A 12,304-nucleotide genomic window follows, 5' to 3' on the forward strand; every position below is an offset into this window, starting at 1 on the left:
CTATTTTTAACAGTTTACATAGCCATGATATATTTTTCAAAGCCAAGAAGTTAACATTGGTATGGCACTTTTAGCCACAGACTTCTCCGGGTTTTTCACTAATGTCCCTTTGCTGTTCTAGGGTCCAGTCCAGGATGTCATGTTGCATTCAGATGGCATTGCTTTTTAAGTTTTGTTTTTTAAAATAATCTAAAATGTGTTGGGCTAATTTATTACTTATGTTTACAAGTAATAAGGGAATGTAAAAAATTATAAGAATTACAAGATGACAGTTCATTTTAAATCTAGGCTGTCAAGTCTCAAATGTTTCTGTTGTTTCTGCTGGTTAGCACCTCCGCCAGGTTGGGGTTGTGGGCAAATTTGTCGAGTTCTTTGGGCCAGGAATAGCCCAATTGTCCATTGCTGATCGAGCTACAATTGCAAACATGTGTCCAGAATATGGAGCAACAGCTGCCTTTTTCCCAGTTGATGAAATTAGTATCAAGTACCTGGTGCAGACAGGTAAGTGAAGGACTGTGAAAGCAGAGAGTTCCTTGTTAAAGTTTCATGGAACACTGAGAATCTGAGCCCTGCCTTCTTTCTCTGTCCCTCACAATGCTCTTAGCATAGAGTTACATGGCTTTTTTTCACTCTGTGAAGTCAAGATGGATTGTTGGGATTTAAGGAGGTATAAGTCAGAGGTAGTACTGCCCATAGGAAGAGCTGTGGTGCTACAGAAGCCTGGATACTTGTACTGGGTTTTCTGCAACTAGTTTCTGACATGAACGAGTTAGGTTAGTAATGTAGCTGTAGTAGACCAGGCACTTGGCATGCATTTGCTGTCTTTCTCTTCACATGTCCACAGGGGAGATGGATTAGTTAGTTAAATAGTAGGAGAGAAAACTGATGATCAGAGAAATGTTACTACCTAAGGCTAATAAGTAACAGTTGGAATCCTAGCCTGCAGCTGTTTGGCTCCAAATAGGGCCCTCACTCTGCAATGCCCATCTCATGTTGTCCAATAACTGAAATGAGAGACTTCATAAGAAGGTATTTTATATCAATGGATCTTTAACTTGGTATAAATTTGCTTAGACATTTGACTTTTTCTTTGAGAAACCCTTTTTAAAAATAAATTCTCAGCAGGCACAATGGCTTACACCTGTAATCCCAGAGGCTTGGGACACTGAAATAGAAGATCACAAGTTCAGTCAAGCCTCAGCAATTTAGCAAGGCCCTAAGCAACTTAGCCAGACCCTGTCTCAAAATTTAAAAATTCAAAACATGACTGGGGATGTAGCTCAGGGGTAAAGTACCCCTGAATTCAATCTTCAGTACAAAAAAAAAAAAATGTTCAATGTTCATTCTGTTACTCATTTTCTACAGTCATTATCAAGCCTAGATCCCAGACAGGAAGCAGTAGACAAGGTAAATAAAGACCCTGCCCTCATACAGCTTATGTTCCTATGAGGGAGGAAGAAGGAATACCAGTGAACAGACACAAAAGTGTGACAATGAAGAAGAAAGCCAGGAAGTGGTCAGAGTGCTTAAGAGTACTTTTTCTATAGAAAAGTCAGCAAGGGGCTGATGGAACTTTAAATTGGACAGATGTCTGAGTGAAGGGAGGGGGCAAGCTATGGGAAGGGATTTGTAGAATCCTAATAAATCCAAGTCTTCTCCCTATGAGGAAATTCTTCTGGAAGCAGTAAAAATTATGATGAATAACATTTATTTTTTAAAAAGTGTTTTACCAAATATAACTGAATTGGAATTAATATGTCCCCACAAGTCCTTTGTTGCCTTCAAAGGATTTGAAGTGAAAAAGATAGTAATAAAGGAACAGAATAAATAATAGAGAGCATTAACCTGAAAAAAGAAAAGGAGAGGGACAATGACTGGGAAAGGGAGAAGAGCTGCAGAGTCTATTCAGAGGTTGGGCTCATTTCTGCAGTACTGGTGACCCAGTGCCAAATTTGTATACTGTTAAATTGAAGTAAGCATACTTCTTCAAAAGAATGAGATCCTTTCTCTTTATAAACGCTAAGAGAAATCTCTCTTGTTCATGTTCATGAAGAAGATGGCATGGGGTGTAATGAACAGTGGGTTTGCCACAGGCCATGATAGATTGTTAATAAAGCTCATGTAGCCATCTTTTATGAGGTCTGTGCTGAAAGCTGATGATCTTTACAATTCAGTTATTACAAACAGACAAATTCCGATCTATGGGTCAGAATTTCAGTCTCATTTAACTATCAGAGAGATGGGTCAATAGTGTGTCTATTGAGCATACTTCATGAATACTATTATCTCCTATACCAAGATCTTGAAAAGAGCAGAAGGTTCAGGGTTGTATTCCTGATGACAGCACTGTAAGTTAAGACTTTGGACTTTGAAAGCAAACTCAGATTCAAATTCTGGTTCTACCATTTATTAGCTGTGTTCTACAGGATGGTTACCTAATCTTGAGCTACTGTTTCCTCATCTTTAAATAAAAGTATTTGTCTCATAAGGTCAGGATAAAGGATTAGAGTATGGAATAATGTAGTTAGCCCATTTAACACACAGTGTTAAGCACACAGAAAGTGCTGAATATCAGAAGGCTTGGTGTTGGGATGGGTTGGGTAATGATTTTAACAAGAGTAATATAGTGTGCCAAGAGTCTTCTTGGCCAATTGAAGATAGATATATATAGGTGCACTTTGACAATTAGCTCAGACTTACAATTCTCTTAATTAAGGGCCAAAAAGAGGAGGAGTATCTATGGGTAGAACCAATACCTTTCCAGAAAGTAGTCACTTTGGTAGGAAACAGAACAGTTAATAATCCCTAATAAAACGCACCATCAGCCAGAGGGTCACAGTGTAAAGCCTGGAAGCTGAAAGATAACAAAGGTATGAGTACATAAAACATTTAATTATGTGACTGCTTCTGGGAATATTATTATTAACATGTTTCTTGGTACTCCTGATGCCATTTAGGTCGGGATGAAAACAAAGTCAAGTACATTAAAAAGTATCTTCAGGCTGTAGGAATGTTTCGAGATTTTAGTGACTGCTCTCAAGACCCAGACTTCACCCAGGTATAAGAGCACCTTCCACCAAACATGTTTCCTCTTTCCTTTATTTGGAATGTGGCAGATTTGCTTCCGTATTTGCTTATTTTTATTGTTGTAAGATTTTAAATTTTCTGTCATGGCTATGTTTCTTCTCTGTGGGTACAGTGTGAATTCTATAATTCCTTTTTGCTTGGGTGAACAGGTTGTGGAATTAGATTTGAAAACAGTTGTACCTTGCTGCAGTGGACCCAAGAGGCCTCAGGACAAAGTCGCTGTGTCTGACATGAAAAAGGACTTTGAGACCTGCCTTGGAGCAAAGGTAGGGGCCTCCCAATTCTGCCTTGTGCCCTGGCTTTCACTCCACTGGATGATGAATCTCCTTCAGCCCAGTGCTGAGGATGTTTCTTCTCTATCCTAAAATCCTTAATGAGTCCCCCATTAGCTGTGGGCCACACAGCTTCCAAAGAGCATGTGCCTATCTGTAAACACAGCACAACTCTCATTTTTAAGCATATTTATTCTTTAAATATATACTGGATTCACCACATTCTTCATTATTCAGCCATGCTTTAGGACTATCTACTTTTGTTCATGCCACTCCCTGCCTACCTGTCTTCATTTCATCACATCCTATTCTGTCAGCTTCATAAGGCTTGGTTCAGGTACCAGCTCCTCTACAGCGTGGCCTCAGCATCTCATGGCTGGGTTGGTCTGAATCATTTTGATGAGACTCTATATTCTTCAACTCACACTGTTGGTGTTTTGTTTGCATGTGTGATTTCTCTTACTAGACTGCCAGTTGTTTTGGTATCCCACAGAATACCAGCAACATCTTGGACACAGATTTTCAATGAACACTTCCAAATGAATAAGATTAGCTTTATATAAGATTTTCAGTTGTTTTATCTGTTATTGATCATAGTGAACTGAACCTGGTCAAAATGACAACTTTCTCTAAATTTCCTTAAGGTTAGAATTAATAGCTTCGGGCTGGGGATGTGGCTCAAGCGTTAGCGCGCTCGCCTGGCATGCGTGCGGCCCGGGTTCGATCCTCAGCACCACATACCAACAAAGATGTTGTGTCCGTCAAGAACTAAAAAATAAATATTAAAAAAAAAAAATTCTCTCTCTCTCTCTCTCTCTCTCTCTCTCTCTCTCTCTCTCTCCTCTCTCTCTCTCTCTTAAAAAAAAAAAAAAGTTAGTAGCTTTAGTCAGTCCATGTCCATTAAACCATACAGTAATGTCTTGGAGTTCTATGTAGATCAACTTTGAACTAAACTTGTAATTTTATCTATCTATCTATCTATCTATCTATCTATCTATCTATCTATCTGCAGTATGGGTATTGAACCCAGGGGTTCTCTACCACTGAGCTACCTCCCCAGCCCTTTTTATTGTTTCATTTGACAGGGGGTCTTTCCAAATTGCTCAGACTGGCCTCAAACTTGTGATCCTCCTGCCTCAGCCTCTCAAGTTGTTGAGATTGCAGGTGGGCCCCACTGCACCTGTCTAGCATTCTCATTTTTTAAGAGAGAAGAGAATAATCATTATTGATTTTAATGCAGAGTAAGATTCAGGAATTATGGCTGCCTTTTGTAAATATTTTAAAAGAATGTAGAGAAACTTTATGTGGTATTTCATAGATTACTGGCAGAGATTTTTTGTTGTTAATAACTGGCCTTTAAAATTGTGGTTACCAATTCCTTCTTCCAAAGTGAGAACTTTTTGACAATATATATATTTTCCTCCTATATTAAAAACCATATCTCTTACATTTTTTTCTTCCTAAATTGTGTTTTTTTCTTTCTATAGCAAGGATTTAAAGGATTCCAAATTGCTGCAGACCATCACAATGACCAGAAGACATTTATCTACAATAATAATGAATTCACCCTTGCTCATGGTTCTGTGGTAATTGCTGCCATTACTAGCTGCACAAATACCAGTAATCCATCTGTGATGTTAGGAGCAGGTAAGTGCATTAGAGTCCATCCCCACTACCATGTGGTCATGCTTGTGGAAATTCCCAAGATATGACCCAGGGTCATAACAGTTGCACACATAGTTCCCTGAACTTTGTCTTTGTAGATAAAGATATTTGTTGGCCCAGAAATATCTATACAACAATAGCATCCAAAGCAAAGTATTTAACAAAGATGCATAATAGTCTGTCTCTTTAGAGAAAATAAGTAGAGGAAACCAAAGAAATCTGAATTTTTTCAAAGCTAGAATCTTTTCAGACTTTAGAAGACAAAAAAAAAAGAACCTATTGTCTTGTCACAGATTTTGTTCTCTGTAAAACTCCTGACCAGTGAAATTTAGTATTGTTTAGGTGCATTGGCAAGTGCATCGGAACTAGGGCACGAGGCACTGGTTGAGAAAACTCAGTGCACCTGTCTTGTTACACAGTTCTGGTTAAATATTTAATTTTAAGTTTAAATGCAGTGTTTCACTAATATAATATTTCTTTAGTTTCCAAATGTTTAATCATCCCCACGAATTTCCTTTGTGTCCACAGACCAATGTCAATGTAGTTTGTTTATGGGTATAAGGAAAACCTTTGTCAGAAAGTTCATCTTTTGGGTTTAAGCTTTCCTTGTCTGGAGCAAACCAGTTTTTCTTAAGACACATCACCAACTTATCTGTAGCTCTTTGTCCCTTTACACCCTCACCCCTATTCCATTCTTTTCTACTTTTGTGATACTTAACTAAGTGAGAGCACCCAGTGTTCCAGTAACAGTTCCTGTATTTGCTCAAAGTCCAAAGGCCTGGGAGCTCTTGAGAAATATCTGTAGTCTAAATTTTTACTTCTAGGCTCACTATATTTCTCACCAACAAGTATACAATTCATAGAAAGAGGCCTTCCAATTATAATTTTCACACAGATCAAACTCAACTTAAAAAATTGCACTTCCTCCAAAAATTAAAAACTCACTTTGTAACATATTTTTAAGTTTTGCATTTATTCTTTAAAAAAGAAAAGTAAACACGTCTCTTTCTTTATTTTCATGACTAGTTCTGACTTTATTACAAATGTGTAAACAACTTTGAGCCAGTGAACTTTGATTTCTGATAGCAGAAATGGCACAGAATGCCAGCACCAAGGAAGCTTTGACAGTGGCAGGGAGTCACCACACACTGTTTGTGCTTACATTTTATAGGATTATTAGCAAAGAAGGCTGTGGATGCTGGCCTGAATGTGAAGCCATACATCAAAACCAGCTTGTCTCCTGGCAGTGGAGTGGTCACTTACTATCTGCGAGAAAGTGGAGTCATGCCTTACCTGTCTCAGCTTGGGTGAGGGAGTATTTTGTTTTACATCATTGCTTTTGTTGTAGCTTTTCCTCATATGTTTTGCTGTGTCACCATGTGGTATCTATGAGTTTATCTGATGCTGTTCAACAGTATAGTCTTTTATCAGTTGGTAGGTAGATTTAAACCCAGACATTTCAACTGAATATGGCCCACCTGTGCTGGTTGTTCATCATATAAGGATGATCCTAAAGACAAAGCAGGGGCTGAAACTGAGACCACCTAATGTGGGGCTGCACCCTCCTGGAGGAAGGGTGCATCTTTTTCTTACTTGCATTGAGGTATGCCATGGGCTAGCAGAGGCTCTGCAACTGAGAGTATGCCTTTGGGCATGAAAGTATTTACTATGGCTAAAAACATTGTAATTTCTTGAGACAAATCAGTTGCCAAATATAGTTTCTCCAGTGTCCATATTATTCCTGGTTTAGATGACATTTTTTCCTGTACACTTCATAAAATTCAAAAATTCTTGAGTTTATACAATAGCAGTAGTAAATGGAAATATTAAATACCATATCTGATTTGAATTTTTTAAAATGGTGAATCATTTATCTCCTTGTTATAAGTTAGAAGGAAAGCTTTAGAAAACAACACTGTCCTGAACTTAACCTCAGGCGCTCTTATTCCTTTGTGATCCATGGTCTCTCAGAAGTACTGCCTGCAAAGGGTTCACGGAAAGTCATTATTTTTCTTGTGCTTCCCTTTGACTCATAGGTTTGATGTGGTGGGCTATGGCTGCATGACCTGCATTGGCAACAGTGGACCCTTACCTGAACCTGTGGTAGAAGCCATCACTCAGGTAATTACAGAGGAACCTGTAGGTATTCAGAGCTTCCCCCCCCCCCCATATAAGATACGACAAAAATGCTGGTAATTTCAAATACACCGTAAAAACAGGGGATGTGGTTAAGAATATGGTCTTTAAAATATCTGGCTCAGTTACCCTGGTTAAGTTAATTAACCTGTTTGTTCCTCCGTTTCCACAACTGTAAATTAGAGATGATGATAGTTTCTATTTTATAGAGTTGTGAGAATTAAAATGACAGTCAACATAAAACATTTAGCCCAGTGCCTGGCACTTAAGTAAGTGCTCAGTACATGCTAGTTCTGGCTACAATTTTGTTGAAAATTGGTTCCAAGTCAAACTGGTCTCCACCTAAATAATCTAAATTGCATTGGCTTTTGTCCCCAGTACTGTTGAGTTTACATAGGTCACCATAGCTCCCTTTAGCTATCAGCTTATGTTCCCCACCTGTTCTTCAGCTCAGGCAGCAGTATCTGGGAGATTGTGCTTTGACCTGCTTGGAGTTTTCTCATGAGAAGAGATCATTGAGCACAACTCTGGTCCCAAAGACCCTTCTCTCTGTAGCCCGGGAGGACCAGGTGAAAATGAAAGGGCCACACCCACATTATGTGAACTGTTGTGAGTGATCTATGATAAGAAGTCTAGGCAGTCTCTTCCTCTTTATGACTTGATTTTTTTCCATCTTGTCCTTATACAGGGAGACCTAGTAGCTGTTGGAGTACTATCTGGGAACAGGAACTTTGAGGGTCGAGTCCACCCTAACACCCGGGCCAACTATTTAGCGTCTCCTCCCTTAGTAATAGCATACGCAATCGCTGGGACCATCAGGATTGACTTTGAGAAAGAACCACTGGGTAAGATTTTGTTTGTGTGTCTATAATTTTTTTCCAGTGAATTAAAAAACAGTATTGGAAGAAAATTGCTATTTTTCTTGATTAAAAATGAAGCACAGAACCTTTAGAGATAAGACAAAGAGGAGAATATTTTCAGCATTCTCCATACACAGGGAAGACACATACTGAACTAAACATGAATGTGGGCAAGAGTAGCAAAGGGAAATAAATGCCAAAAGTAGTAGAGATTTGCTTTCCTGGCTTCTACAGTTCCTCCCTTTCTCACTCTTGCTTTACTCTAATGATTAGGCATTGTTTAAACATGTTTTTTGTTAAACGTGTTAAGATATTTCAACTTCTCAAAATTTAGAACTGATGCTTTGACTCCTTTCCTGTGGGCCTCTTGCTTGCTGTACCCTCTCAGTCCATTCCAAAAAGTTTAGATGATACACAAACATTATCCCTTAGATTTACTTTTAGGAAATTATAACTTCAGAAGTACAGTTGATCCTCATTGTTTGTGGATTCCATATTTGCAATTTTGCCTACCCACTAAAATGTATTTTAACCTTCAGTCAGTATTTTTGATGCTTTAATGCCACTCACATACATGCACAGGAGTGAAAACTTCTCAAGTCACTCAACACACCTTCCATGCTAAGGTCCATGAAGGCTGCACTCTATCTTCTTGTATCAGCTCCCACACTCTGAACAAGTATACTTTCCACAGTCTATTTAGTGCCATTTTTCCTCATTTTTATGCTTTTTTGTGGTGGTTCCGCTTTTAAATTGGTCCTAGAGCATAGTGTGAAGTACTGTGATATTTTGTGCACAAGAAGACCATGGTGGTGTACCTTATGTTGAGGTAGGCTTTATTGAGGCATGAGTTATAGTGCTTTTCAATTATAAGTCCAAGGCTATATATATACCCACCACTCAGTATCCATGAGCATTGGTTTCAAGACCCCTGGGGATACCAAAATCAGGAGGCACTCAAGTGCCTCATATGAATGGATGTAGTATTTGCATATAACCTACACAAATCATATCTAGATTGCTTATTATGCCTAATGCAATGTTAATGCTATATAAAATAGATTTATAAATATTGTACTATTTAGAGAATAATGATAAAAATATCTATACATGCACAGTATGATGCAATTTTTTTTCCTGAGCATTTTCAATCCATTGTTGGTTCAGCAGATGCAGAACCCACAAATACAGAGGCCCAACTGTATAGTAAGTAAGATGTATTTAAACAGGAGGACACCTAAAACAAGTTTATGTATGGATGAAAGTGTAGTCAGAAGCACCTAGGGCCTTATCTTAACCTGTATCTCTCCTAGGAGCAATGGTTCACTGACTGACTCTTCACACATACTTTTCAGAACAAACATAACCATTGAGAGAAAAGAAACCTGACTGTATTAATAATGCAAAGAGGATATTAGAGGAGGCTTTTCTCATTGGTAAACATATTTTCCTCAGGGACAAATGCAAAGGGACAACAAGTATTTCTGAAAGATATCTGGCCCACTCGAGATGAGATCCAGGCGGTGGAGCGACAGTATGTCATCCCTGGGATGTTTAAGGAGGTCTATCAGAAAATAGAGGTGAGGCCCTTTGCAGCCCCTCAGTGATATATGAGAAAGCCTCTCCTCGTGTCATTTCTGCAGACGAAGTTAATGGGAGTATGTATTGAAATTAACCCTTATTGGGAAATTGCATGGAAATGAAGGGAGACCCTCATTGCTATACAAAATTACATATAAGAGGTTGAGAGGGGAATGGAAAAATAAACAAGGAGAGAAATGAATTACAGTAGATGGGGTAGAGAGAGAAGATGGGAGGGGAGGGGGGATAGTAGGGGATAGGAAAGGTAGCAGAATACAACAATTACTAATTGGGCATTATGTAAAATTGTGGATGTGTAACCGACATGATTCTGCAATCTGCATTTGGGGTAAAATTGGGAGTTCATAACCCACTTCAATCTAATGTATGAAATATGATATGTCAAGAGCTTTGTAATGTTGTGAACAACCAATAAAAATTAAAAAAAGAAAAAAAAAAAGAAATTAACCCTTATTTCTTCAGATAACTAAGGAGGTGATTCTCAGGCAGTTTTCTCCCATGATTTCATGTTTCTATGAATCTCACACTCCCCAGTTGTTCTCAGATATGGACAAGTGTGTGAGAGCCTCAAGAAGAAAGGCCTCAGGTTCAGCACCACCCTTTTCTCAGATACCCTGGGATGTGTGTCATCTGTGGTGAGGACCCTGATGGTCACTGTGTTGTGTCACTGAGGTGGAATCAGTGGGTTGAATGTACCCCTTAATGCATTATTTGGGTGTTTAAAAAAAGAAAGAAAACCTCAGTAGGAATTAGCCACAAACTGCTGAAATAAGAAAAGTAAAGTGCATTTTATAAATCTGTATCATTTTTGGAGATTCTTGGTTGTTTTTCCTTTCCTTGGAGGCTTGTGAAGGCTCAAACACCCTGTTATCATTGGATATTGTTCCTTTTGTTGCTTTTTGTGTTAAGCTGGCCAAGGCTTCTGACTGGTTTGAAATGAAAGCAGGACTGTCTGGGGACAGAGTGAAATGGTTAGTTGTATTGAGGCATCCCGTACCCTTCCACAAGCTGCTCACTGGATTTTAGGAGGCTTGGCAGCCATCTGGTTAAACACATTTCTCCAAAGGCCAAGTTAATGGATCTGTGAAGAGAATTCAGTTCATTTTTAAAACATTGCAATGGTTACTTGCTATCCAGTGTCCATGTGACCTGGAAATCTACTTCCTAAAAATATCCAGAGTAGTTTCCCCTTTGGTACAATCGGGATTGTTATTTTAAATATTATCTTTAATTATATGTATTCATTATCTATTGCTATATAACAAATTACCCCAAAACTGAGAAAATCAAAACAAAAAAATATTTATTATCTCAGTTCCTCTGAGTTAGGAATACAGATATAGCGTCACTGGGTGCCAGTACTTTCAGGACTCGAAGCAAAATATCATTGGGGCTGTGGTCTCTGGAGAAGTATCCACTTAGGCTCACTCATGTAATATGAGACTAAGATCCTCAGTTCTCCACTGGTTATCAGCTAGGGATCTCCTAAAGCATCTTATGCATGCGTCTCTTCACAGTTCACAATATGGGAGCTGGCTTCCATCAGAGCCAGTAAATAAGAGAAGCAGAAGGCAAAGTGTCTTTATAACCTAATCTTGGAAATAAGTCATAGGATCAGCCAATGCTGGACGGGAGGGGGGTTACCTAAGGGTATAAATCCTGGGGATAGGACCATTCCTGCCATTTTATAGCCCTCTTATATCAGAGCTTATTTATTTTTAAGTTAGCGTGACATTGTCTTAGTATAAAGGAACTCTTGTATGTGACTATTTACAATAAAAATGGTTGTTATTGTACCTCAGCTTGAATGTTTTGTGTTTGCATATTTAAATTTTCCCTGGAATAGATTATGATTAAATTTTTTTTTTTTTTAAAGACTGTGAATGAAAGCTGGAATGCTTTAGGAGCTCCATCAGATAAGCTGTACTTCTGGAATCCCAAATCTACATATATTAAATCACCACCATTCTTTGAAAATCTGGTATGACTTTTTATTTTTTAACAAAACAAATTCTTTAAGAGGTTTCTATCCTTATAAAATCCACTTTATTATCTCATAAAATCCACTTTATTATTCCATACCTTTGCTTTGACTATCCATTTCATTAAAACCTTTGTACATTCATGCTGTACACAGTGGCAAATGCCTGTAATCCCAGTGGCTTGGGAGGCTGAGACAGGAGGATTGTAAGTTCAAAGCCTCAGCAGTTAACAAAGCCCTAAGCAATTTAGTAAGACCCTGCCTCAAAATAAAAAATGAAAAGGGCCAGGAATATGGCTCAGTTGTTGAGTGACCCTGGGTTCAATCCTTGGCACCAAAAAAAGAAAAAAAAAAAAAAACACCTTTGTATAGTCAAGCAGATAATGCTGAGGAATGTTTTAGGAGTCAGCTACTTAGCTGTAGTGATAGTTTCTCTGTGTGGCTCTGCAGAGGCATCATGATGATAGCTGCCACTAGAATAAGGGCCTGCAAAGTCTGAGGGACTGTTCTGAAAGAACATCCCCAGGACCTACCACGTTTAAAATCTTACCCCCACCCACCCTGCTCCTCGATGGTCACTGTGGAAGGGGAAGGGAGAAATCGGGATTCTAGTTATCCTTGGTAATTGAGTTCTATGGAGAAGAATGAATGTCATTTGCAGCTGCATTCATGTCTCTTTTGGCCAGACATGCCAATACTTG

At 38.6% G+C, this 12,304-nt stretch overlaps 1 protein-coding gene across 1 annotated transcript in view; it reads left to right on the forward strand.

Annotated features, from left to right (window-relative positions):
* The window catches only part of Aco1 (aconitase 1), a 50,740-nt gene that overhangs the window by 27,495 nt on the left and 10,941 nt on the right, over positions 1 to 12,304 (forward strand). The window contains exons 8-16 of the mRNA XM_026387858.2: positions 330 to 501; positions 2,958 to 3,058; positions 3,237 to 3,353; positions 4,847 to 5,006; positions 6,196 to 6,331; positions 7,061 to 7,145; positions 7,849 to 8,005; positions 9,476 to 9,600; positions 11,499 to 11,603. Of these exons, the coding sequence (XP_026243643.1) occupies positions 330 to 501; positions 2,958 to 3,058; positions 3,237 to 3,353; positions 4,847 to 5,006; positions 6,196 to 6,331; positions 7,061 to 7,145; positions 7,849 to 8,005; positions 9,476 to 9,600; positions 11,499 to 11,603 (1,158 nt within the window). The remainder of the gene's footprint in view (positions 1 to 329; positions 502 to 2,957; positions 3,059 to 3,236; positions 3,354 to 4,846; positions 5,007 to 6,195; positions 6,332 to 7,060; positions 7,146 to 7,848; positions 8,006 to 9,475; positions 9,601 to 11,498; positions 11,604 to 12,304) is intronic.

The sequence above is a fragment of the Urocitellus parryii genome, chromosome 4, assembly GCF_045843805.1.
Source record: "Urocitellus parryii isolate mUroPar1 chromosome 4, mUroPar1.hap1, whole genome shotgun sequence".
Lineage (NCBI taxonomy): Eukaryota > Metazoa > Chordata > Mammalia > Rodentia > Sciuridae > Urocitellus > Urocitellus parryii.